This window comes from Diceros bicornis, chromosome 31 (genome assembly GCF_020826845.1).
Source record: "Diceros bicornis minor isolate mBicDic1 chromosome 31, mDicBic1.mat.cur, whole genome shotgun sequence".
NCBI classification, from domain to species: domain Eukaryota; kingdom Metazoa; phylum Chordata; class Mammalia; order Perissodactyla; family Rhinocerotidae; genus Diceros; species Diceros bicornis.
In genome coordinates this window covers 11,926,967-11,953,459 of record NC_080770.1, presented here as the reverse complement: position 1 = coordinate 11,953,459, position 26,493 = coordinate 11,926,967, and the positions used below count along the sequence as shown (strand labels likewise).

The window sequence follows — 26,493 nt, the reverse complement described above, 5'->3', positions numbered from 1 at the left end:
ATAGCTTACATACTTACAGCCAGAAAAAAAGGTCTATTTCACTCTGATTAAGGCTTGGGTAACACAGACTGCATCCTGTGGAGAGCTATCAACGGAGTAAGGTCCTGTGGCTACCAGTCTAGCAGTTTTGCTCAACCCAAAAACTAGACCTCTAAAATATCCAAGTTCTTTACTGTGCATGAACCATTAAAATTATTCAAGTTCTTTAGTAAAGGCTACAAAATTGTACTGAAATGTTTTATACATTTATTTCATCACTGAAATAAAACAAAAAGCAGGTTGATGACACTGCTATGTATCGATTCATCTTACCTATCAAAACTCAGTTTATATTTAAGGAAAGCCCTTTAATATTAGATATGTGAGCTGATGCCAGTCTTCAGGCCACTAGTTAGGAAACACTGACAAAGCAATGAGTCAGTATCCAGGCACTTCCCACATTTGGTCCACAAACCGACAGAACCTTCCCTCACATTTTTACTAAATCCACCACTACCTGTTGGCTAAATAACCAACTGGGTAAGAAGATGGAGACAGTTCATAAATCCCCAAGCACTCAAGTGCCACACCCACCACTGGCAAACACTGACTCTGGCCAGAGAAGAGAACAGCTCGAAAGGTGAGGAGGCGGTGCAAAACACGAAACACATCAGGGGTCACTCCCAACTTAAAAAAGACTGCCGGGGGTGGGAGAGTGCTCAGAAATCAGAAATCAAGCACCAAAAGGCTATCTGACCACCCCTTATTATGGCAGATAGATTTAAAAGAAGGATCAAAACAGAGTAAGAGCTCTGGTTCTAATCATTAATCTGTGGAAAGTGCTGCCAACAGTCATACCTGGATGGCAGCAACATGACTACATATGTATGTATTACTATTATAACAAGGGCAAACAGGGAGCACCTCAGAAGATATAGTTAGTGCTAAAACAGTACCCCAAACCATGTGTGTATATATATATATACTACAAGCCCTGTCTATAAAAGAAAATGTGAATAAATACAACACACATACATTTGCAGAGGAAAAACAAAGCTAAAAGGTAAGTTGTCATCTCTGACTGATGGGTTATCAGGTAATTTAATTTTTTTTGTCCTAAAATTTCTACATTACTTTTAGAGTCATAAAAACGGACTATTTTAAAGTCCATTGGTGCTCTGTACTGCACTCTAGGTCAAATTCAAGTAAATGGGGCCTGCTCCTTTCTCAGTTATTACCTGGATAAGTTGTTGGTGGGCCACGTTGCCACAAAAGAAAGTCTGCTGATCATCCACGAAACCCATTAGTTCAGTTTCTTCCACCTCCTCGCCGTTTAACATGAGAACTCTGCAGCAGAACGGAAGGCCTGGGTCAGCCAGACCAGCTTCCCCACTTTGCAACCTTCACGTGAGCACCTGGAGCTGGCACCAGACTCATCTTACCTTGTCTGGCCCACAAAAGAGAGCACCAAAGTGTCATCAGTCTCCCGGTTAGGATCAGACCGCAGTGGCCATAGGCCTGGAACAAAGATCAAGGATTAAGATGCACAGCACAGACCAACCCTCGGCTCCGCACATCTCAGGAAGGGGCAGCCTGACCCCACGAAGAGCAGGAACTCTGGAGTCAGTCCTGAGCTGACACACCCACTCTGTTCCTTCCTGGCTTTAAGACTCTGAAGAAGTTAGATATTTTTAAAACTGCTTTAAGCCTGATTATTTTCAAGTTTCTCATTGGAGTTCAGACGGGGATAATACATTTCCCTGACTCCAAGTCAAAACTTATTTTTAAAACATATATCACATGAATTTCACTCCTGTACCTCTCCCTACAACCTATCTCACAAAGAAGTAATCAATAACAGTTTCTTGTTCATACTTCCCATTATTTTCAATTTAACAAAATAGGTAAACACTGTATTACAAGCAAATACAAATATAAAATGGCCTATCACATACTGTTCTGCACCTTGTTTTTTCACTTAACAATATACGCCGGAGCCCTTCTCAGGACAGAACAGTTTCTTGGTTCTGATACCTGCAGTCTTTAATTGTGGGGATGTACCAGTTTATTAGGAGGTCCCCACTGATCGACACTTTCCCAGGTTTTTGATATAACATACAATGCCACAACAAATAATCTTGTATTACGTCATTTTTACACATGAAGGTCTGTGGGGGAGATGCCCAGAATTGGGACGTCTGGGTAAATCACAAAACGCAGCTGTCCTTTTGGTAGATATTGCCAACAAGCAGGCTTATTTCCTCACAGCCTCACCAACATAATGTGTGGTCAGACTTTCAGATTTGGGTCATCTGGTAAAGAACAGTATCACTGTTTTGTTTCGATATGCATTTCACTTATTACAAGTGAGGCCTGTTATCTGTCCATTCATGTCTTTTGCCAATTTGGGGAGAGGAAATTTGGTGATGATCTTTCTAGAAAGTTTTTTATAAATTAGGGAGAGTAGGCCTTTGTCTATAAGACGAACTACAAGTGTTTTTATCCAGTTTGCCACTTCCATTTCTGCTAACTTAGCTCACAGTGTTTTGTTTTTTGCCACGCAGAAGTGTTTTACTTTTATGTTGTTGAATTTATCAATCTTTCTTTCTGGCTTCTAAACTTCTGAGTCAAAGTTTAAAGCACCTTCCTCACTCCAAAATTAAAAAGGAACTCATCAACTTTTTATTTTAGCTTTCGTATGGCTTCATTTTTTACATTAAGTCATTGATCCATTTAGATTTTTGCAAAGTATACATTGTACAGTATGGATCCAAACTTATCTTTTCCTAAATGACTACCAGTTATCCCAACACCATTTATTAAAAAAGATCGTGTTTATCTCACTGAATTGAGACACCACCACCATCACACACTAAATGCCAATATGTAATTGTGTCTATTTCTGGACTTTAGAATCTGCTAGCTGGACACTGCCTACTTACGCACCAATACCATACTTTTAATTACTAAGGTTTAATAGTATGTTTTAGCATCTGGTAGGGCTAACCTCGTCTCACTGCTCTTTTTTAAGTTTTCCTGGCTTTTCTTGCTTCTTCCTTTTTCCATTTGGACTTCAACTTGTCGAGGTCAAGAAAAAACCTACTGATATATTTACTGAGGTATATCAAATATAAAAATAAGTCAAAGAGAGAACAGCTCTATAACGTTGATTTATAAGACCTTGGTATGTCTTTTTCATTTGACCAATCTATCCTTTGAATCCTTCAAGAGTATTTTAAAGTTTTCCTTGTATAGGTTTTACACATTTCTTATTAAATTTATTCCTTGGTATTTTATCTTGTTATTGCTATTGTAAATTGCCTCTTTCCCTCTACTATACCTTCTAATTGACTGTGTTTTTACATGAAACCTATTTATTTCAGTACATTAATTTTATATCCTGCTACCTTAATGAATTCTTATTGTCTATAGTAGTTTTTCATTGATTCCCTTGGGTTTTGTAGTTATATGATCTCTTCCTAATTCATAAACCTCTCTTTTTCTTCATTAATCTGTTCCCATTCTTTATATTTTTATATCCTGAATTATCTTTTTAGATGTGCCTCCCATATACAACTTTGAATTGGTTTTGCTTTATGATTTAATTTGATCATCTTTCTAAGTGTGTTTAGCCCATTTATATTTACTGATATCACATATCTGATATATCAGATACAGATACTCATTTGCACGTTTGATCTGTTCTGTCATATTACTTGAGGTTATGTTTACCGTTTATGTATTGTCAGTCTTTCACTATGTAGTCTTTCTTTGATTTTTTTGATTACTATAGTTCTCATGGAATTTAGGAAGATTTGTATTGTTGCTCTAGAAGTTACCTTTATATGATATTTTCAGTCTCCTCTTTCTTTAGGAATTCTATTGATTCCCTTATATAAAAATTAAATTTAACTTGTCATCTTTTCCTCCCCCATTCCTCTACTTTATTATCGAACTTTGGTCAATAATGTTCTCTTTTTTTAAGTTTACTTTGGTACTTTTAAATATATTTAAGCTTCTACCACTTATTGTCATCATGACTTTTTTTTTACACTTCATTTGATTTGCTTTCTTCTAGCTCCCACCTAAGTGCCTTCACAACACATAACGAGGCCAAAGGCCTAGGTCACAGATAAGATCTGCATCCTAAGTCCACCAAAAGGCTACCTTTGATGCCTGGTAAGTCAATGCTGGCATGCTCGTGGATTCCAATTCCATTCCGGATGATCCGCAAAGAACCTTCCTTGAAAGCCCCAGAGCAAGTGACCAGCTGCAAGCAGAGAAAAATTTTCTAATTAACCTCCTCTAGAGCCTGGGGCCATCACACATGCCCAGAAAGCAAACAAGCTATACCTAAATCCAAGGACCCTTATTGTGGAGCTAGGTTTGAAGATGCAGACTCAGGAGAAGTTGACCTCCAAAGTCTCTCAAATTTGCCAAGCAGACAGGACGCTCTAGTCCAAGAAGCTAAAAGCTCCTACCACTGCTCCTAGCAAGCTTGCTTCCATCCCTGGAACCCAGTTTACTAGAAAGAGCACAGCATCTGGAGTCAGGCACGCCTGCCATTTAGTAGTTATGTGATCCTTGGACGAGTTATTTAATCGTTCTCAGCCCTAAGTCTCCTCACTTCTGAAATGGTGAAGAATCCCTACCAGGGTGCTCGTGTGACTACAGATAACGCATATAAAGTGCCTGACAGGGCCGACCCCGTGGCTTAGCGGTTAAGTGCGCACGCTCCGCTGCTGGCGGTCTGGGTTTGGATCCCGGGCGCGCAGCGACGCACCGCTTCTCCGGTCATGCTGAGGCCATGTCCCACATACAGCAACTAGAAGGACGTGCAGCTATGACATACAACTATCTACTGGGGCTTTGGGGGAAAAATAAATAAATCAAATTATTAAAAAAAAAAAAAAAAAAGTGCCTCACAGACCAAGACAGGCACTTGATAAATGGTAGTTATCCTGGCATCACTGGGATTAGTGAGTGAGGCTCTTAAAAGTTCTCTTCAGTGTACACTCCCCATTCTAGATAAGCAAACCTAGGAGGACACAGTTTCAAGGGCATACCAACTGTTTGTTTCCAGGATGACCCCCTTACCTGTCCCTGCCCTTGCCTCTCCAGGTCCACCACGCACATGTCCACAATGGGTCCTAAATTGGTAAAGGTTTCCATGGCCACTACATAGGAGCCTTGTTCATTGCTGTCAACGTTGAGCTAAGAACGAATAATGTTAGTCCTGGAACACTCCTAACAGACCCACCCTAAGGAGATGGTTATCATCCAAAAGAAAGTCTCAATCCTACTAGATTCATCCTTCTTATGCTCCAGTGGATGCTTCTAGAAGGGGACTGTTGACTAAGGAACATGGTCGTCCTACTGGAGATCCACTAACCAGCCAACGATTTCTCATCTGGAGTCTCAGGAATGGATTTCAGAGAAGCAGTTTGGAAACTAGTATAAAATGTTTGCATGCATTTTTCTGCAGAGAAGGTCCAAAACGTTCATACTCTAGAGGGGATCCAATATATTAGACTATGACCTATTGGAAGGTAGGAGCTGCATCTTGTTCATCATTGTGCCCGCAGTGCCTAGTACCTTGCTGGCACATTTAGTGAATGAAGCTTTAGGACAAAAAGCTAGTCAGGGTAGGATGCTAAATCAACCAACTAGAAAGCTAGATAGTAGTAATATGGATGAACTGAAAAAATTCTAAGAGACATTAAACACAGGAAAAACTTGATGAAGAAGCAGTGAAGACAAAGAAAAAGAAGCTAGAAAGAAAAAAATGTATTCTCACCTTCACCAGCTGGGAGTCACCAAGGCGAGACCCGACAAACACAACACCATTATCGAGGTACGTCAAGCACTCGGCAATAGAGGTCTGGAAGAAGTCAACAGCATGCAAGACATCAGAATGGACTCGGCGTGGGATCCAGACACTGTCCTGCCCACCTCTCAGACATCCACTGAGAAAACTCACAACTGCAGCCACGACTTCCAAAACAATTCTCCATTTCAAATCCCCAGGTCACCCTCAACAAATGTTCTGAAATCTCTGAAGTCTGTGCCTCTCCATTTACCACATCCCTACAGTCAGGAAAATCCATACTTTATCTAGCAGGTGCCTGCTCCAAATATCATTTTAATACCAACAGCTCCAGTCGGCTCCAAATAATTAGAAACTTCTAAAATTCACTACATAATTCTTAACACAACATTTTTGGGAACCACTTCTCAGAACTGAATATCAGCATTAATCTTTAATTATAGATTGTATCCTTTTTGTTTCTCTTTCTTTTTATGCTTGAGGTAGTGCCCAGCTGCCCATGAGATTCTCCAACATCAAAAACCAATGTCCACAGCAGGACTGACCATTTGTTGCTGGGTGTTAAGTAATATAATTCCCAGTCACAGTGTGGGACCACACATCTGGGGTCACCAGACCCCTATGAGAAAATAGCAGAGTAGGGACTAGACCTACCTCTCCAAGGAGTTCCACACGGAGATCCTTGAGGGTGACAGTGCCATCCATCTGTTCCTCCTTCTCCAAAAGCAGCATGAAGAGCCGTCCTTCCATGTCTCCCAGCAGATAGCGGGAACCGTTGGGGTCCACGCGATTGTGACACACAATTGTGCTTTGCTGCCAAGAGGGAGGACATAGTCATTAGAGATTAAGCGTCTTCCACAACCAGAGAGCAAACTCTAGCTGACCACTCCCTTTACCAAACCTAGCCATTTCACAGACAAGTAACTCACTCAGCTAACAATACATGTGTGATCGAAAATGGGACCATTTTTATTTTGGATATAATTCCCTGAGGAGCTCCATACACCTGGAATGTTTATTCACATATTATTCTACTGGAAGACAGAAATATACAGAATAGGAGGCAGCTGTAAGTATTCACTGGACTATGAAAGCTACCACAGATTTTTGTTTGTTTTTTATAATTTTATTTATTTATTTTCCCCCAAAGCCCCAGTAGATAGTTGTATGTCATAGCTGCACATCCTTCTAGTTGATGCGGCCTCAGCATGGCTGGAGAAGCGGTGCGGCAGTGCACGCCCGGGATCCGAACCCAGGCCGCCAGCATCGGAGTGCGCGCACTTAACCGCTAAGCCACGGGGCCGGCCCGCTACCACAGATTTTGTTATTTATCCTTACTACCATTAATTACCTCCCACTACTAACGCTACCATAGGCTTTGTTATTTATCCTCAAAAAATAAAATAAAATTAAGCTTTTAAACCTTTGTTTTTATGACTTGAAATTTTTATGACTAATTATTTTAAGTCTATATAATTTTTCACTATATTACTTTATATGATTTGAGCCCTGAAAACATTCCATTCAAAAGAATTTACAAAATTTTTCCCTTCTTAAAGTTGTCCCAGACAATGCAAAGAGTAAACCTATTTTGACTATTATTTCTCTCCCTTAGTTAGCAAGCAACCACTCTGTAAGCAAAACCAGGCCAATCTCTCTTCCTATTCCCAACGACCACACAATATTTACATACATAGTGAATAATGTGACAGACATCTGCGAATCTCCACAAATGAGGAGAAAGGGAGAAGCAGGGAAAGAACGAGGGAAGGAAAAAGGAAAAGAATGCTGCTCACCTTGATGATAGGAGGAGCAATCGCCAGGTACTTGTCACCGTTGTGATAGGTGATTGATTCCTGTCCAATGATGATGGCCCCTCCAAAGGGCTCTGGGACTGCAGGAGAAAGAGCAGCATCAGAATGCCCAGCACTCTGGACCTGCCAAACCCTGAGGCAGCAAGGGCACTGATCCAGGTATCTCTGAGGCAAACTTGAAGATAATCATTATTTTTAAAGACATCGAAGTCCAGGGAACACGATAGCCTTTTTCTGAGTTGCTGTCTTAGAAATTTTATCTAGTCATTATCTAACCCTGTAATATTTTTATAGCCACTCCTGGTGTTTCTGAGTTCCCAGGGGTGGGGAGTCTTTGCAGTGTTCTTCCACATGCATTCTTTCCATTTTCTCCCTCAACTTCTGATCCTTTTTGACTAAAAGTTTTTACTTTTTGCCTCGTTCCTTAGCTTAATTTCCCCCGTTATCAGGGCCACCATTTAGAAGAGCTAATTAGCATTTAAGAGTTTTAAAACTTCTCTAGAAGGTGAGACACACAACACAGTGTTGGGGGAAGAACAGAGGACAAGAGCAGAGAGGTCTGGATTCTGGCCCAGGCTCTGTCAATAAGGTACAGCCGTGGGCAAGTCCCTCAGGCCGTTTCCTCACCTATGGAACGAAGGAATCAGATTAGATAAGCGCTATTGGTCCCTTTCAGCTTTTAAATGTTATGCCCAACTTAAAAAATAATGAGACTAATTTCCATATGCCATTCTGCAAATCACTCTCAGTGTTTTGTTAACCCCTCCATCCCAAATAAGGAAAGCTATACTTTTTGGGGGGAATAAAAAACAGACAGAAATGGAAAAAGCAAAGGAAAGCACATTTAGAGGGAAGAGACATGAGGAATGCTGAACACCGCACAGGAAGCACTTGAGCACTGAAATGAAGGGGCAGGGAAGGTGAGAAAGGAACAAGAATAGGGAACGGGCCCAGGCCTGACCCCCAACCAACCTGCAATCACCATGGAAGCTTCAGCTTCTACGTTTTCCTGTTTCCAAGGGCCCTTATTGAACTCCTTCTCCCGGAGAGACACCTCGTAGGTTTTTACGTGCCGCCCCTGAGGGTCCTAGGTGGGGAAAAGTGGAATGGTTAGCCCTTAGGAAGGGTGAACCTTGGCCTGGAGAGGGGCCCTGAAAGGGACAGGCCACCACCACCCAGCCTCTGACAGTCCTGTCATGTCAACCTTCCTATCCTTATCCATCAGCATGCTGAGAGCCACCAGCTGAGGCTACGAGTGGGCAGACTCACCAAGACCTACTGTTTCTAACAATTCAACCAACCAAAAAAGGTTTAAGAATTAGAAAAATAAGTTTGTCACAGTGTACCAGCCACTATAAGAGATACAATCTACATATGCATATTTGTACGTGTGTGTGTATGTAGAATATATATATTCAATATTCCTTGGCCCCAAGGGAACTTACAAAACAGCCAAAGGAAAAAAACAAACACATTGAGAAGCTAAACACACAAGAAATTTTAAAAATTTCTTGGATACTATTCTTAAAAGCATTCTGATGGGGGGATGGCAGACAACAGAACGTATTGCTCCTCTAGAGTTAGTTAAAGCCTCCAGTCCTGCCACTGTCAACACCATCTTCCCCTCCTTTTCCTGAATCATGACTCAGGCCAGTCCTGGAGCTGTCAAAGTCACCCTGAAGAGACCAAAGGAGCAGGCGTAGGGAGAAGGCGACATTCAGCCAGTGGAGGATGGCCTCAGCAAAGGCCATACCAGAGTCTAACAAGTTATGGAAGGAATTCAACAACATGTTTTCAGGGCAGGGACCATATCTTAATCACTGCTACAGATCCTGAAGCACTTAGCATGACTACCTTTCACGTGGTAAATATCTGTCAAGCTGAATTTTTGGCACAAAACAAGAGATAAAGTAATTTTTAGTTGATGAAAAGATCTTCCCGACAATGATTAGGGTAAAACTCAACTTCACGAAAAGGTTCAAGTTGGGTTTGGATTTGGCTCTCAGAGCCATGCATACAGAAATGAAGATTGTTCCCAACTGGCAGCCCTGAGGCTGGGAACAGACAGGGTCAGCCATGAGTAACCAACATCAATGTTTCAATGACCTGATATTTACAAAACCGAAGAAGGGAGAGAAATCCTTTTTATTTCACTTCTGATAGTTAAATGCACTGTAAACAAGATCAAACAAAATCTCACCTAGTTTCAGCCTTATTCAATTGAACTTTATTCCAACTAGCCTCAGATCTATAGCACTTATAGTGACACTAAGAAATATACAAAAATACATCAGTATTTCCAATACTTAACACAGCTACCAAAGTGTTTACGTGCCACACACAGTACATGAACTTGGACTATGTTTCTTTCCATCATCTATTCAACCACAGGCAAGTGAAATGACCTCAGGCTATATGGCCCTTTGTTAAAAGGCTGAGATTTTACCAAGACACAGGCATGTTAGTCTGCTTTTCTGCACCCTGCCCCCCTTAACAGATCTGGCCCAGAGAACAGCTGCCCAGGATCAGCTCTGCTGAAGTTTTAGGCACAGACTAAAATAGAAGTCAGGAGCCAGCAAGTCACCCGAAAGTGAGTGCTGGAACAAAACGCAAACTTCTTCTTAGAAGACATAAACAAGGCATCACCAAGACATTTTCTCCCTGCTTGTAAAGGCAATTTCCAGATCATTTCTCTACAGCTAAATTTTAATAATAACCTAGCATGCCAGTAAGAGACTAAGACAAAGTATAAACTGGGTCACCCTATAAAATCTCCAAGGCTCACAACCAGAGCATAATCTCAGGATTAAAACCTGCTACAAACCCCAGAGAGCTTCCTGCATCCACAATAAATACTCCTGCACTCATGACGCAACCAAAATCTGACCTATGTTAATTATATCGTTCAAAACATTTCAGGACAAATACATTAAACACTTCTGCCTACCCTACCATAAAATCCAGACATTCTGAGTAGCAAAAATCGACTCCCACTACGCCAAACCAGACAGCTTCTCCCTCTCTCCTCCCGCTCCAGTACCTGGTAGACAAAGCAGATGGTAGGTGCTTGGCAACCATAGAGAAACTTCACGTCGATGACATGCAACTCCTCCAGGCGGATGTTAAAGGCCTTGAGCTCTTTATTGTCCCTGTCTAGTGGAATAACCTTGAAAAGGCCATCATAGAGTCGCAGGCCAATCATCCGGCACTCGGGGTCAATGATGCCAATAATGCCAGTCTCTGAGGGGCGCCCAATGCGGTCCTGAGAAGTAAAACGGGGGTTTAGGGACGAACCTCAACACTCAGAGTAACAGAGGACATCGGGCACGCCTTTACCGGGAAGATTTTAGGAGTGGTAGTAAAACTAGTTGGCATCTACTTGACATACCACGGAGCCCAGCTGTCAGTGCATGCCTTTTTGCAAAACACTAAATCTCAATGAATTATTACCCTCTCCCTTGGACGCTGAGTAAACCACAGAAGTCGTTTCTTCGTAAAAGCTCAAACCCGGAGTGTTTTCTCCTTGTTTCTCTGATTATATACAGACAGGTGCCCCCGGCACTTCGATTTTCTTCATCGAATCAAGACAGCCCTACCTGGAAAACCGTCATCAGCATGAAGCCGCGACCTCACCTGGACATTGCCATGGGCTCGCGTTATGATGTCAATGCTCTCGCCACTCTGCTTATACTCCAGGATGCAGGCATTGTACTTAGCTGTCAGGATAAACAGTAGGTCCTTGCTCTCCCCCTGGAAACCAACATTATGCTTTCAAAAGAGGTTCTTTTAAAACAGGAATACCTGCCCAGCCTTTAAACGTGGTTCTTTAAGCATGCTTAATTCTTCAAGAACTTTCTTTTCTCCTTGATGAGAAAGTCCATGGTGAGGGTGGAACACACATTAGGTACACACACGCCCTCAGGGTATGTACTAAAGGCCAGAACTGAAGCTGGTAAACATCTAGTCCTCACTTTCCCGATCGCCATCTCCCTGCTCTACATACAAGTCCTCATCTATTTCCATCTCAGGCTAATCTCAATCATTCCATTCATATTCTGAAAGATGAATGTAATGCCTTCTCTGATCCTCTCCAAGCATTTGGAGAAAGAGAAAAAAATGTGAACAATGGAAACTAAAATGGATCTACAAAGTCTTACTTATTAACACAGACTCCAAAAAAGTGAGCATTTTGTTCAAAGAGTTATAATTAAAATTTTGAACCCACTGCTTTCTTGTCAGAGTCTGTTAAGATATAGTGAAGCAATGTAGTGGCTATTTGGATGATAACACTTGAATTATAATAATGATAATAATGGGATAATTGTTAACATAACAGTGAATGCTTGCTATATAACAGGTCCTGTGTTATTAAATTATTTAATCTTCACAATAACCCAAGGGATTGGATACTGGTATTCCCATTTTGCAGATGGGAAATAAGGCTCTGAAAGGTTAAGTGACATCCAAAGTTAGAATTAATAAGAAATGAAGCCAGGACTGGCCTACTCCAGGGCCCACGCTCTGAATCACTATGATGACCCACAGTATGGTGACCCACATTTCAAACTGCTTTAATTTCCCTTTCTAACGAAGCCACCTTGATAAATCTTTCCCTAATTAACCTCTCCTTTTATTTCTAGGAAGCTTGTTCAAGAAAAATATAAATTGAAATCTGCCATTCAAAAAAAGAAAAGTTTCTCTCCTAAGCCTTATTCCACTCATCCCAAACAATGACGCAAAACAACGCAAAACCATCTAGAACGGTTCTTGTTGCTGGGCCCAACCCAGAGCACTTACCTTGGGCCTGAAAAGCTCCATGACAGCAATCTTCCCATACATGCCCACCTCTTTGACGGGCCGGAGCCCTTCGGCGGTGACCACATAGATCTCTAATCTTGTGTTTTTGGCAATCAACAGGTTCAAGTCTTCAGCTGAAGTAAAGTGTCCTGAAAAAATAGATCCTCTAACTTTTGAAGCCAGAGCAGTATCTAAATAATCCTATTACTTCTACCTAAATACCCGCAGAATTCTCATTTACTGCACATATTTCTCCGGCTCCCTCCGTTCACTTCCTTCTCGCCAAATCCAGCACGTCAAAGAGTCTCACTTCATATATTCAAGAAAGATACTTCCCTCATTAGACTAAGAAAACTGGACTGGGCCTAAGAGCAGCACGCCCTTCCACTGACAATGACTGAAAACCCTTCAGATGGCTCTGTGCCCTCAAATTTTACTTTTCCTACTGCAGTGGCAGACTTAACCTCTAATTAAGGGATGCTGGAGAAAGTGTTCATCTCTACTCAGTCCTTATCTACATTCTCAAAAAATCTTTACCAAACAGACCAGGTCAAATGAAGAAAATTCTCCAAGCTTTGTACTAAAACGCTGTTTCGTCCACACCTCTGGCCCTCTCAGCAGTCTACCAATACCCCTGGTCCACACTCTTTCACTGCCTCCAACTCTCCGAACAACAGAGTTTTGTTTTGGAATCACGATTAGGATTTACATAAACATACAAATGTCAGGTCTTCATATTCTGCTGAGAATGTGGTTTAAGATGATTAGGCCAGGGTTCTGGACGTCTGCGTCCTTAACAATTCTTGCACAGTCAACAAGGCAGCCAGCACTGGGCTGGGCCATCCCAACCCTCTCTCCAGCAGCTCCCTAGTGTAAACAGCAGCCCCAGGCAAAGAGGACTTCTCTCCTTTGGGTGAGTGCGGACATTCCTCACATCCCTCCACCTCCTGCGCCCCCCAGGCTCCCCCAGATTAAAATTCTGATCCAGAAGTCGCCATCACCACCGCCCTTTCCCCTGACCCCACGAGGCCAAGCTCGGAGCCCATGCAACACTGCACAATCAACTGACACATCGCCCTCTGTCCCACTGGGCCCGTCCCTGTCCTCGAGGCCAAGTGACCTCCCAGGACGAAAGGGGACCCTCAAGCGCGGCTTTTACTCCCCCAAAGGCGCGTGCTGAGTCGTGGGCTGGGGGAGGTTCCTGGGCCACCAGCGCCTTCCATTCCCGGGCCCGGGCCCGCCCGGCCGCCCCAGGGGCCGCGGGCCTCCCTAGGCCTCGGTCCCCCCAGCTCCCTCCCTCGTTGGGGGCTCCTGCGCGGGCAGCCTCACCGGTCACGCAGCCATTCACGGCCGTGGGCTTCTGCGCCGTTACCACGTAGTTGTACGACATGTCGAGGCCTGGGGCGGCCCGTCGCCACTGGAGCGCAACCAGCGAGAGACGGACCAGAGCGAAGAGACTGAGGGCCCCCACCCGCGCGCGGCGAACTCCACTGCCCCTGCCTCCGCCCCAGAGACACGTTGCAGGCCAGAGCGGCCGCGGCGCGGGGCATCACGGGACGGCCTCACCTGGCCTCTGGGAGGACTCACGGCGCCCGAGGCGGCCAACCAAATGAGGCCCCGCCCCCGAGGCCCCGCCCCGCCTCTTACCGCCCGAGCCCGGGGTACCCGGATGAGGGCGTGCTGTCCGGGGTCCTCGTGAAGCGGCGGCAGCTAGCGAGGTGGCTGATGCGGGCGTGAGCGGGTGGGGTAGGCCCTCCGACCCTCAGCCCCGTCCTCTGCCCTTTCCGCTGCTCCAGGAGCCCTCGGGGCTGTTCCTCCTTTGGGAACCAGAAGGACGGCAGAGGCCTAGAGAGCGGAGGGAGGTGACAGCAATTTGTGCACCTCCCAGACTAGAACCATGGTGCATGGTCTATACCTCCCTCCCCGGAGCCCTCCCAGTTCCTCCAAACCCCGCCGGTACCCTTACCTCCCCCTAGAATGGCCGAACAGCCCGCCTCACCTGGGGGCCCTGGGATGCGCACTTCTCGCCTTTAAGCTGTGTTTTAGTCTTCAGACTTTGAAGGGCCCACCGGGCCACTCGCCCGGCGTTATTCGTGACCCGATGGCTGTACAAATTCTGATCTCAAACACGAAACCAGAATTTCCCCAGTGAGAACCTTAGTGACCCAGGAGAGAAGTCAGTTAACCCTGCAGCTTCCAGGCCACTCCACATCAGACAGGCTCTGCTAGGAGGAGGACCACGTGGCTGCAAGCACCTGCTGAATGCCACAGAGAAGGCAGCCCCCATTTCACAGATGAGGAAGTTGAGGCTCAGGGGAATTTTTTTACCTAGTGAGGCAGAGGCAGAGGTAGGTGCAGAGCCAGTTGTGGGTTTTTTCCATTGCAGACGCATACAGTGAGCCTGAGACCTGGATGACTCCAAGACACCTCTGAACCAGGCTGAACTGAACTGAGGAGAGCTAACATGTCATTGTGGTTTACATGTGTGGTTTCCTACACCAGGGACTCTGCCTGACTTTGGAGGCACTAAATTATCAGCAGGGAGAACGCAGGCTCTGTGGAAAGACTAGATGTGGCTCTTACCACTATGACCTTGGACGAGTCACTAGAGCTGTCTGAGTCAGTTTCCCACAAGTAAAATGGGGTCACAGACTCAGCTGCCTTCCTTCTGAGGGGGTGCCAACCCCAAGAGCACGTGTGTGAAGATCTATGAAACTTACTCACTGCATGCCCATGTAAGAGATGAAGTTACTCCGGGAGTAACTTTGCCCCTTGGTGATAAGGTGGGTGCTGCTCCCGGGCGTAAAGGCAGCCCTGTGCCCAGCATGGATCGATCTGTCTTCTGGCAGCCCAGTGCAGGCGTGACCCTTGGTCAGCCCCACATTCTTCTCCATCTCCAACCCACGTACTAGAGTTTGGACTTGGATCAAAGTCTGGGGCAGCTCCCTAATTACGAGGGCCCTGAAAGTGTGATTGTGCCAGTAGGCTGCAAGTGCCTTCAGCAACATATATTGTTACGCCTCCTGCAGGTACTGCTGCCATCGTTTCTGTGCTCAGACTAGGTAGTACCCACAGGATTGTCCGTTCTCTGGCAGCTCGGTGCGAAGGTGTTGACTCAACTTGCTTCAGAGCCTCCCACCATGGTGAGTCCCATGGGCCAGGGCAGGGGAAGGGCACTGTGGTCTTGGAGCAGTGGGGGTGCCAGCCCTGGGCATGCTGGAATTCCTTACACCCTAGCCAAGAGATGCTGCTGCCTCCTAAGGTTCAGAGAGGTAAGAGGGAGGGTCATCCTCCCTCTCAGGGCCTGATCTCTCCTTCCCTCCATTCCCCAGCTGGTCCCAGCCAGACCTGGGCTGCAGCCTGCAAGTCCCTCCAGGGCCCATCTGCCCTGGTCTGGGTCCTGCATTCAGATTAGAACATTAATAGTTACCTACTGTAATAGACACTGTACCTGTCATAGAAGGAGCCATGAAGAAGGACCTGGTGCCTGTTTCCTGAGCATGGGGCATGTGTGGGCTGGTCCCAGATATGGAATCTACACTGCAGGAAGCTTAGCATACCCTGGGCATTGCTCCAGGCCCACTCTAGAACTGATCTGAACCAAAGCAGGCCTTGGACAGACCTGGGTTCAAATTTCAGCCTGCCACTGACCAGCTGTGTGACTCTTTACAAAAAACTTGACCTCTCTGAGCCTCTTTTTTCCTCATCTGCAGTATGAGGCAGATTAAGGCCTGCCTCCAAGTGGCTGTGAGGTGTTGATCAGACCAGAGTCCTAGGGGCCTTGCAGTGCCTAATGGACTTCCTTTCCTTTTCCATCCCCTCAGGCCACTGAGAATCAGGGAAGGCACTGGTCCCTGAGCCCTCTTCTGGCTCTGGTTTCAGAATGGTTGCAAATCCTAGGCAGGACAGACTGTCAGGATGGCAAGGGGGCACAATTCTCAGAGGGTGGGGGCCCTAAAGGGGCGGTTTGGAGTTGAAACCAGCTCACAATTTCATTGTATATTCTCGTCCCTGGTGGGCTCTGAGGGCACAAGCTGATGCCCTTCCAGGGGCAAGACTTCTGCCACCTCAGCCTTCCTGCAGCCCCCGGGGAGAGCAGCAAGGTATGGCCAAATGGAACCAGCTTTGGAGCCAGGCAGACCTGGACACTTGCTGGCTACGTGACCTTGGGCAAAGTCATAAGTCATGTAACCTCAGTTTCCTCACCAGGTAATCTTTCTTCCACAGGGTTGTTGGGAAGATTGAATGAGACATGCTCGAAAGCACTGAGACCCGGGCCTGCCCCTCTCAGTCACTGCTCGGGAAATGGAGCCAGTCTTACTCTGCTCGCTCCCTCCTGACCTGAGCTGTTTTCCTTGTCCCAAAGCAGGTGGCGTGGCCCTTGCCCCTGCCAGACCCAGGAAAGAACAAAGTTTGCACAAAGGAACCGGGTGCCTGCAGGCTTGGGGAAGGAGTCTCAGGGAAGTGCACCTTGCCAGGACCTGGCTCAGCTGCAGGCTGCCCCTGGGCCACCAGGCGGCGCTGGGAGCCTGGCCCTCTGGGTCCCTACTGGGCCCCAGTCTCCATGTCTTTGGGACAAGGGCTGGACCTGCACCCCAACCCTCGTTCAGCTGATCTAGCTTTTCAGAGCCTGTTTAAAAAGAGAGTAGCTTCCTTTTATTCCATTTTTATTATGTAACAGGCATATACTCTCGTTTATTAATCCCCATTTTGCAGAGGAAGACTTGGAGCCCAGAACAGTGAGGTGTCTTCAGTGAGTTCTCACAGCTGATGAGAGGCAGACGTGGGATTTGAGCCCACGTCCTCGTGACTGCAGAACAGTCAGCCGTAGCTCTCAGGCCAGCCTGTCCATGACCCTCCCACCTGAGGCTCCCCGTGGCGAGGTTCCTCCTTCAGCTTGCGAGGCCCTGCCCGCCTCTCCTTACAGGTCACTGATTGCTCAAGTTGTTCTAACTTGCTTCCTGGCCACCATACTACTTCACACCTCCCTTCCCCCACCCCCATGCCCCTCATTCCCTTTCACCTACCTAACTCCTTCTTATCCTTCACACAGACTTCCAGGATCCACTAAGGAGGCTGAGGTCCCCTCCTCTGTGTCCCCATGGCACGTGTGCTTTCCTCCTGTGGAAATGATCTGTGTTTTTCCATGGAGGGCAGGACCAGCATTCTGTTATCTTTTTACATGCAGTGCCCAGCACTGGGCCTGGCATGCCGGAGGCTCCGGAAGTGTTTGCCCTGCACCACAGACCCACCTGGAACAGCAGATGGGTGTGGGGCCTATCTGGCCCCTTCCCAGGCACAGGAGCTTCAGCCTGGGGCTTTTCCTCCTTTGACAGAAGAAGGCTGTCAGGCCCTAACTTTATTAAATCTTTTTATACTTGGGACTCCAATTCCCCCATTTTCTTTGTCTTGAAGCCATTTTTCAGGATAAATTTAAGCCGTAGTCCAAAACACTTCGTAAATTAAGCACTGAATAAAAAGTCACAAATCAAGAAGAGAACTCACGGAAACATCCGCCTGGTAAAATCATGCCCAATTCTATGTGTCCCTGGGGTGGGTTCCTGGGTGGGTGTGGGAGAGGGGTCTTGGCCATAGCAACGTGGCTGGGCAGGATGGGCATGTCCCTGCCAGCCACACCCAGAACCTCCTCCTCGCTCCTCTGCCGCAGACCTCCAAGAAGCTGCTGAACTCGGTGGCAGGCTGTGCCGATGATGCCCTTGCTGGCCTGGTCGCCTGCAACCCCAACCTGCAGCTCCTGCAGGGCCACCGTGTGGCCCTCCGTTCTGACCTGGACAGCCTCAAGGGCCGGGTGGCATTGCTATCGGGTGGGGGCTCCGGCCATGAGCCTGCCCATGCCGGTGAGTACCCCAGGCTAGGGGCAGGGGCTGGGTGCTGGGCAGAGTGGCCGGGGCCCCTGGGAGACCCTCAGTGCTGGTGGGAGGTTCAGGACAGAGCCCAGCCGAGACTCAGGAACTGGGTCCTGGTTCCCGCTCTCCCCCTCCCGCCTCTCCCCCTCCCTCAGGCTGTGATCTGGGGCTGGTCATGGCCTCTCTCTGGGCCTCAGGCTATATCTATAAAAGCATGAGGTTGGGCCAGATGATCTCTCAGGCCCTTCCAGTTCTAAGAGTCACTGATTCCATGCATCCCTGGCCTTCCAGGCCCAGCTGACCCATCCCCTCCTCCAGGAAGCCGTCCTGACTCTTAGCCTAGAGCAATCTCCCTCTTCTGAATTCCTACCCTGCGTGTTCGCATATAACACGGACAGTCCTGGGTTGTTTCCTGTTTAGTGTCAGGCATGTGGGCTCCACTTGAGAGCTCCCCAGGGGGCAGGGACCAGGGTTTGCATCCCTTGTACCTTTCCTGTCTCCCTTCGGCAAATCCATCCATCGACTCAGCAAACATTAATGAGGCCCCACTGTGTGCCTCCTAGGGAGGCAGCAGTGAACCAGACAAAGTGCCTGCCCTCATGGAGTTTCTGTCTCCTTTGGGGAGACAGATGGTAACTAGGTAAACACAGAAGTGAATGAGAGGGGCCAGCCCCATGGCACAGTGGTTAGGTTCAGTGCACTCTGCTTTGGCGGCTCAGCTTTGTGGGTTCGGATCCCAGGCGTGGACCTACACTGCTCATCAGCCATGCTGTGGCAGTGACCCACATATAAAATGGAGGAAGATTGGCACAGATGTTAGCTCAGGGCAAATCTTCCTCAGCAAAAAAAAAAGCAAAATGAAAGCATTCCAGAGTGTGTAAGTGAGGTAGTGAAGACGAGAGCAGGGTAAAGGAACAGCGAGCCACTGGGGATGGGTGGGTGACTGCTTCAGTTGAGGGGTCAGGGAAGACCTCTCCAAGGAGATGGCTCCTGAGTGAAGATCTCTGGAAAGTGACTCAGGTGTTCTTCTAGCGCCAAGCACACAGTAGGGCTCACCAAACCATGAAGCCCAGGCACAGGTCCCCCACCCAGCATTCTCTCCCCGCCCCTCCCCGTCTCCAGGTTTCATAGGGAAGGGGATGCTGACGGGGGTCATCGCAGGAGCCGTGTTCACCTCCCCGGCAGTGGGCAGCATCCTGGCGGCCATCAGGGCAGTGGCCCAGGCGGGCACAGGTAAGCCTGGCATGTGGGAGGGGCTGCTGTGGGGAGGGCAGGCTGGGGTTGGTGAGGGCCAGTGCTGACAGGGCCCTGCCGGCTGCCCCTGCAGCTGGGACCCTCCTCATCGTGAAGAACTACACTGGGGATCGGCTAAACTTCGGCCTGGCCCGGGAGCAGGCCCAGGCTGAGGGCATCCCTGTGGAGATGGTGGTCATTGGAGATGACAGCGCCTTCAACGTCCTGAAGAAGGCAGGCAGGCGGGGGCTCTGCGGCACAGTGCTCATACACAAGGTGAGATTCTCCACTCGGGACGCGGGCTGGCCCGCCCCTCCCAGCCTGCTCTCCAGGCAGCACCCTGGACCTGGACCTTTCCAGCCAGCCCCCCACTGGAAGCCACTCCTTCCCCAGTGCCCCCCGATCCAGGAAGGCTCCACCTTCCCCTACTGCCTAAGCCCAGAATGCAGACATTCTCCCAGGCCTTCCCTTCCCTTCCCCACACCCAGCCAGCTGCCCGGACCTGGTGGTCCTGCTCCCGAATGCCCCAACAGCACACCTCTCGGGACCGTGCCCTTCCTGTCCCAGCCTTGGTCCAGCGCTCATCTGCTGGGGCCCAGGGGACTGCAGCCGCCGCCTCGCTGCGCTCCCCTGCCTGCTTCCTGCCCACCCCTCCAGTCTGCTCCCCACACCACCCCAGGTGTCTTTTGAAATTGTGTATCTGACCCGCTTGTTCTCCTGTTGAAAGCCCTCTCAGGGTCCTAGAGTCAACCCAGGCTCCTTGGTCAGGCACCCCCCACGCTCTTGCCCCTCCTCCCTGACTTTCCAAGTTCATCTCCCATCTTCCCGACTGTCCTCTTCTGCTCCCTTAACACAGTTCCCTGCACCACCAGGCTGTGGCTCACCTCAAGGGCTTTGATGATGCTCTGTCTTCGGCCTTGAAAGTCCTTCCCTGTCCAGCCCCCTTTGGCCTGGCCAACTCCTACTATTCCCTAGAGGCCCAGCGCTGATGTCTCCCCATCTGGGAGGTTTTCCCTCCCACTATCCCGAGCTGGCTAGGAGCCCCTCCTCAGTGCTCCCATAACATCCTACTCTGAACTTGGTCACTGCATTTACCGCCTCACATTAAATATTCAATTTGTGGGGGTCTGCTTCCCCTACCCACCCCAGACTGAGAGTTCCTTCAATGCAGCGACTGTGACTGAGTCACTTTTTTTCCTTTCAGCACACACTAGATGCTTGGCAAAAAGTGGATAGGTGGGTGGGCAGGTAAAGTGAGCCACGGTGTATATGCCATGGAGAAAGGACTCTAGACTAGGAATCAGAAAACTGGCCACGGGGGGTTTATGACATTGGACAAGTTATCTCCCCTCTCTGGGCCCATTTCTCCATTAGTAAAGCCCCTTGTGGCTCCAACAGACTGAGATTCTTGAAGATTCCTGGCAGGTGCCTTGTGAATGCAGGGGGTACAGTCTTCCGCCCTAACTGTGATGGGCCAGGCTGATGTAGCAGTGCTGAGGTTCCCCCTTCCCAGCTACAGACTCAGCCCCAGCCTGTCTGCTACCCCCAAGTGCTACAGTGACTCCTTCCCCCTTGGGGCTTATCTCTGTGTGGGTGCAGGTGGCGGGTGCCCTGGCTGAGGCAGGTGTGGGGCTGGAGGAGATCACAAAGCGGGTGAGCGCGGTCGCCAAGGCCATGGGTGAGTGCGGCCCAGGGATGGGGAAGGGGGGAGAGGGAGGTCGAGGCCGACTTGGGACCAGGAGCTGCTGCATAGGTGGGTTATTCCCCAGGGGCTGAGGGAAGGTCTCCCTGGGGGTGGTCCTGGGCAGTGGTAGCCTTGGGTTCCAGAGCTAGGCTTCTCTTCCATCACTGAGATGAAGAGTCTGGCAGCCTGTCTCAATGAAGAGGCCACCCATGGCCAGGGCTCCTGAGGCCTTGCTGCTGCCTGCCTGCTGCCAAGAGCAGAGCGGTCATCCTTTTCATGTCTCATTTCTCATAGGAACCCTGGGAGTGAGCTTGTCCTCCTGCAGCGTGCCTGGCTCCAGACCCACCTTCGAGCTCTCAGCCGATGAGCTGGAGCTGGGCCTGGGTAAGCTGTGGCCACCCCATCCCAGCCATGCCTGTCCCTCGGGTTCTGCCCACCTCTTTGCCCTGGGAGCCATCTACCTGGTCCTCTCTGCTCATGTGGAGCTGTCACCTAGGTGGTCTTAGTGTGTTTAAGTATGTGCTCGAGGCCCTTCTGGCCCACTCTGCCTGATTTCTACCTGCTTTGCCATCCACACCCAGGGCCCCTCCACCTCCTTGCCTTGGCTCACACCATTCCCAGGTCCCCCTGCCCCTGCCAAAATGCAGCCCTTCTGTCAACAGCCAGCCACCCCAGCTGCCAAGCTTTCCCTCTTCCTCCCCGATGTTTCCAAAGTGGGCAGAGGCCTCATGTGGCCTCACTGTGGCTGCTTCTATTAAAGCTACTTAACTAGTTGAAGTTAAGTTCTGGTTATCTCCACCACCAAGCCATAAGCGTGGTGTATTTTTCATCATTCTGCCTATTTCTACCCTGATTCCCCACATACCCAGCACCTAGCCTACGCTGAGCCCTTAGTAAATCCTTGATCAAAATGCGACGAGCGAATCCCCAGGCCCCCAGCAGGTCAGCAGTGACCGTGTCTATCCACAGGGATCCACGGGGAAGCTGGCGTGCGCCGGATCAAGGTAGGTGACTCCCCGGCCCCGGCTGGTCTAAGGCCAAGGCCCCCGATGCAGCTCACTCCTGGTCCCCTCTGACAGATGGCAACCGCTGACGAGATTGTGGCGCTCATGCTCGACCACATGATGAACCCCTCCAACACGTCCCACGTGCCTGTGCGGTCTGGTGAGGGGCTGTCCCGCCGTCTGTCTCCCAGCCCTGCCCCCTCTCTGGGGTCCCAGAGTGTCTCACGGGGGTGTCATGTCTGCCCACAGGCGCCTCGGTGGTGCTGATGGTCAACAACCTGGGTGGCCTGTCATTCCTGGAACTGGGCATCATAGCTCATGCTGCTGTCCGCACTCTGGGTGAGCCCCATGCTGGAAGGGGACCTCCCAACCCTCGGAGCGTCTTCCCTCCAGCGCTTTGAAGCTGCACATGAGACACACAGCTGAGGTGGGGTCTTGTGATGGCCCAGAGCATGGGCTGTGCAGTCAGACGAGCTGGGGTTAGATCATCCCTCTGCCACCTAGTTGCTGGGTGCCTTGAGCATCTGTTTTCTTGTCTGTAAAGGGGGGGGTAGTAATAATACCTGCCTTACAGGGTTGTTGTGAGGATTAAATGAGATTAAACGTACATAACACACTTAGCACAGTGCTTGGCACCTGGTAAGAACTCAGTAAATGAGACCTGTGATTACTCGTCGGTCCCTATAGAAGGGACATGATCAGGAAATGTGGCAGTTTGGGGCATCATTGAGAAATGTCCTGAGGAAACCTGGCGATCTCCCTACTGACCTCAGGCCCCAGCTTCCCAAGTCCTTTTTTTCCTCTTATTCTGTTTCTTTCTCTGATGCTCTGGGAGGAAGTGCCCGGCCTCCCCTCCTTCCCTCACAGACCTCCATGCTCTGGTTTTGCAGAGGTCCGCGGGGTGAAGATCGCCCGTGCCCTGGTGGGCACCTTCATGTCAGCCCTGGAGATGCCTGGCGTTTCTCTCACCCTTCTGCTGGTGGATGAGCCCCTCCTGAAGCTGATAGGTGAGACCTGGAAGCTGGGGTCATCCAAGCCATGGCTCCTTGTAGCTGGAAGGAGCCAGGGGGACTTGGAGAGACCCCATCATGGCTGACCATGACAATCAGGACCCTGTGGAGAAGCCCTTTCTGGCTTCTTCAGCCCTCAGTTGACTGTAGAGGGGTTGGTATTAGGATCCTCCCCAGGGACCCAACCCCCTTCCCTTGTACACAGTAGGCACTTAGTACTTGCTTGTTGAGGTGGAGGGAGTCAGGCTACCAGCTGGGGAGTCCAGGCCCCACTTGGTCCCTGACCAGCCGACCCATTTCTAAGAGTCATCCTGCTGTCCCTAGATGCTGAAACCACTGCTTCGGCCTGGCCTAACGTGGCCAAGGTCTCCGTGACTGGGCGGAAGCGGAGCCGGGCAGCCCCCACAGAGCCCCTGGAGGCCCCTGAGTCCACTGCTGCAGGAGGTACCCAGCCCTGCTGTTGGGGAAGGTGGCCCAGGGCTTTGGCCTGAACCCTGAAGGGTGCAGGGTGTGCAGTGGGGTGGGCAGGGGCCCTGGCACCCATACCTTCCACACTGGTCAAGTTCGGGTCAGCCTGGCCTCTTCCCCACCATCCTCCTACTCCAGGCTTAGCCTCAAAGCGCATGGCGCTTGTGCTGGAGCAGGTGTGCACCACCCTCCTGGGCCTGGAGGAACATCTGAACGCCCTGGACCGCGCTGCGGGTGACGGGGACTGTGGCACCACCCATAGCCGCGCTGCCAGAGGTTGGTGCCAGGACCCTCTGGGGTCAGGAGAGGGGCTGGTGTGGCACATGGATGCTGAGATTTTGGCCTTTCATGAACCAGAATTTCAAAGACATTTGGAGTGCTGACATGGGTTGCCAGCTTTTATTTTGCCAAACAAGGTCACCCACAAATCTAGCAGCCCTTTCACCTGGTCTCGTAAAGAAAAGGCCCTTCTGGGCCGGCCCCGTGGCCTCGCAGTTAAGTGCGTGCGCTCCGCTGCTGGTGGCCCAGGTTCGGATCTCGGGCGTGCACCGACGCACCACTTCTCCGGCCATGCTGAGACCGTGTCCCACATACAGCAACTAGAAGGATGTGCAGCTATGACATACAACTATCTACTGGGGCTTTGGGGGAAAAAAATAAATAAATAAAATTAAAAAAAAAAAAAAAGGAAAAGGCCCTTCTAACACTACGAGTGTAGGAAAGTTGTTTTCGCAGAATAAAACGTGATCTTTTCCAGTGAATATTACTTTAGATTTTTTTGTCCTTATTTTTCTCATCTTACCCAGATTAGTGAAAAGCTCTTATTCAGCATCATTCAGCCAAGAAAAATTTATTTAGCACCTACCACAGGCCAGGCACTGCTTTTGACTGTGGATACAGTAGTGAGCAAAGCAGATAAAAATCACTGCCCTCGTGGCTTATGTTCTGGTGAGGAGACAAACCACAAACAAGGTAAATCAGAAAAACATACAGGGTCGTAGTGCAAAGGGCTGAGGGGAAAAAATGGGGCAGGGAAGTGAGGTATGGAATGTCAGGGAAGCGAGGTATGGAATGTCAAGTGTGGGTGCCTGGGACAGGCCTTGGTTGGGTCCAGGCAGGTGGGATGGAGGGTCTCTGAATTCCTCGCCATCTCTCTCTGCCTGCAGCAATCCAGGAGTGGCTGAAGGAGGGTCCACCCCCGGCCAGCCCTGCCCAGCTACTCTCCAAATTGTCCCTCCTGCTACTGGAGAAGATGGGAGGCTCATCTGGGGCGGTGAGTGCTGGCAGCCCCCTTGGGGCCAAAGGGCCGACACAGAGGGGTCCCGGGTTGGCTGAGGCCCAGGCCAGCCCACGTACTAAGCATTCTGGTCCTCCCCAGCTCTATGGCCTGTTCCTGACTGCAGCAGCCCAGCCACTCAAGGCCAAGACTGACCTCCCAGCCTGGTCTGCTGCCATGGATGCTGGCCTGGAGGCCATGCAGAAGTGAGCCAGAGCCCTGTGCCTTAGACCACGGGTGGGCTGGGGAAGGTGGTTGATGTCACCTGCTCCCAGCCAGGCCTTGTCCCCATCCCCAGAGTGATTCTCTACAGTGAGCCTCATCATTCTCTTTCCCTGCCAGGTATGGAAAGGCTGCGCCAGGGGACAGGACCATGGTGTGTATTCAGCCCAGCCCTTCTCCCTTTTGAGCGTAGAAGCCCTGAATACCACCCTCAGTGGCAGGGCCTGTGCTCAGCCCCCTCTCCCTCACCTTGTCCAGCTGGATTCTCTGTGGGCAGCAGGACAGGAGCTCCAAGCCTGGAAGAACGCAGGGGCTGATCTGTTCCAAATCCTGACCAAAGCAGTCAAGGTGAGTGAGGCTGGGCCCAGCCACCCAGGGAGACAGGCTTAGAGCCAGCCAGCTCCCATCTCCATGTGACCATGAGCAAGTTACTGTCCTTCCTGTACCTCGTTCCCTCCTCCAAAAATGGAGATGAGTGCCTGCCTCAGAGGGTTGTTGTGAGGCTGGAGAGATAGGTAACGCCCCAGCAGTGTCCGGGACATAGCAGGCCCTCAGTACATGGTGGCCCCTTGCCCTGCTAGACGCAGGTGGGAGGTGACCTCTCCACCCTGGTGACAGTACAGAGGGTTCTGGCAGAGCCGGGACAGGAGGGTCCAGGGTCCGTGGCAGGGAGGAGGCCTGGGGACTCGTCCTTGAACCGGCTCCCACACCCCCACCCCTCAGAGTGCAGAAGCTGCAGCCGAGGCCACCAAGAATATGGAAGCTGGAGCTGGAAGAGCCAGTTATATCAGCTCTGCGCGGCTGGATCAGCCAGACCCCGGGGCAGTGGCAGCCGCAGCCATTCTCCGTGCCATCCTGGAGGTCCTGCAGAGCCAGGGTGTGTGAATGTCTCCTCGGCCTCTGGCCTCTCTCACTGCTGTGCAGAGGTGGCCACTGTCACTCCCTTCTGCCTTCCAACGCTCCCCCTCCCTCACCCCTCACCCCCAGGGCCTGTCCTCTGAGTTCAGCAGGAAATCCTCTACCAGCCTCCAGAACGACTCCACTGGAGAAACTGCAGGCCCAGGGTGGGTCACGTGCCCTCTCCCTCTTCAGGAGGGTGGGGTCACCCTGCTCTGCCCCCAGCTGGCTCTGGGCTTAGCCATAAGGTACTTCCCAGGGCAGCAACACAGCCTTTCACTGGCAATGCTTATTTGATTTAAGACTCCCTGTGAAAGGCCTTCTGCCCCTGAACCTGAGCCAGTGTGGAAAAGCAAGCTAATAAACCACGTTGAAGCAACAAGCCGCTGCTTCCTCTGAGGGATCTTTTTCCATG

General features: G+C 49.8%; 2 protein-coding genes across 6 annotated transcripts in view; one reads left to right on the top strand and one right to left on the bottom strand.

Moving 5' to 3' along the window:
- Positions 1-13,912, bottom strand: part of DDB1 (damage specific DNA binding protein 1) — a 26,625-nt gene extending 12,713 nt beyond the window's left edge. Inside the window, exons 1-12 of the mRNA XM_058526726.1 lie at positions 13,747-13,912; positions 12,418-12,566; positions 11,254-11,370; positions 10,661-10,882; positions 8,593-8,707; positions 7,603-7,700; positions 6,461-6,619; positions 5,777-5,860; positions 5,077-5,193; positions 4,147-4,249; positions 1,422-1,497; positions 1,218-1,326 (exon numbers count right to left, since the gene is read on the bottom strand). Of these exons, the coding sequence (XP_058382709.1) occupies positions 1,218-1,326; positions 1,422-1,497; positions 4,147-4,249; positions 5,077-5,193; positions 5,777-5,860; positions 6,461-6,619; positions 7,603-7,700; positions 8,593-8,707; positions 10,661-10,882; positions 11,254-11,370; positions 12,418-12,566; positions 13,747-13,807 (1,410 nt within the window). The 5' untranslated portion in view covers positions 13,808-13,912. The remainder of the gene's footprint in view (positions 1-1,217; positions 1,327-1,421; positions 1,498-4,146; positions 4,250-5,076; positions 5,194-5,776; positions 5,861-6,460; positions 6,620-7,602; positions 7,701-8,592; positions 8,708-10,660; positions 10,883-11,253; positions 11,371-12,417; positions 12,567-13,746) is intronic.
- TKFC (triokinase and FMN cyclase) lies at positions 13,309-26,493 on the top strand. 5 transcript variants are annotated; one of them, XM_058526734.1, is made up of 18 exons: positions 13,309-13,330; positions 15,447-15,560; positions 18,086-18,275; positions 19,407-19,517; positions 19,612-19,793; positions 21,117-21,195; positions 21,496-21,585; positions 22,171-22,205; positions 22,281-22,365; positions 22,455-22,544; positions 23,096-23,212; positions 23,540-23,659; positions 23,822-23,959; positions 24,850-24,956; positions 25,062-25,165; positions 25,302-25,335; positions 25,440-25,529; positions 25,905-26,493. In XM_058526734.1, the coding sequence occupies exons 2-18, from the start codon at positions 15,558-15,560 to the stop codon at positions 26,064-26,066; spliced, it is 1,737 nt and encodes a 578-aa protein (XP_058382717.1). In that variant the 5' UTR covers positions 13,309-13,330; positions 15,447-15,557; the 3' UTR covers positions 26,067-26,493. The 5 variants fall into 5 exon arrangements, with proteins under 5 accessions (XP_058382717.1, XP_058382714.1, XP_058382718.1 ...); XM_058526731.1 differs by lacking the exon at positions 13,309-13,330 and adding an exon at positions 14,082-14,135; XM_058526735.1 differs by lacking the exon at positions 13,309-13,330 and adding an exon at positions 14,230-14,279.

Bases quoted from the DNA above. Each gene is read 5' to 3' on its own strand.
- TKFC (XM_058526734.1), top strand. The intron at 19,794-21,116 runs GTGAGATTCTCC...GTGTGGGTGCAG, and splicing joins GCACAGTGCTCATACACAAG to GTGGCGGGTGCCCTGGCTGA. The intron at 25,166-25,301 runs GTGAGCCAGAGC...TTTCCCTGCCAG, and splicing joins GGCCTGGAGGCCATGCAGAA to GTATGGAAAGGCTGCGCCAG.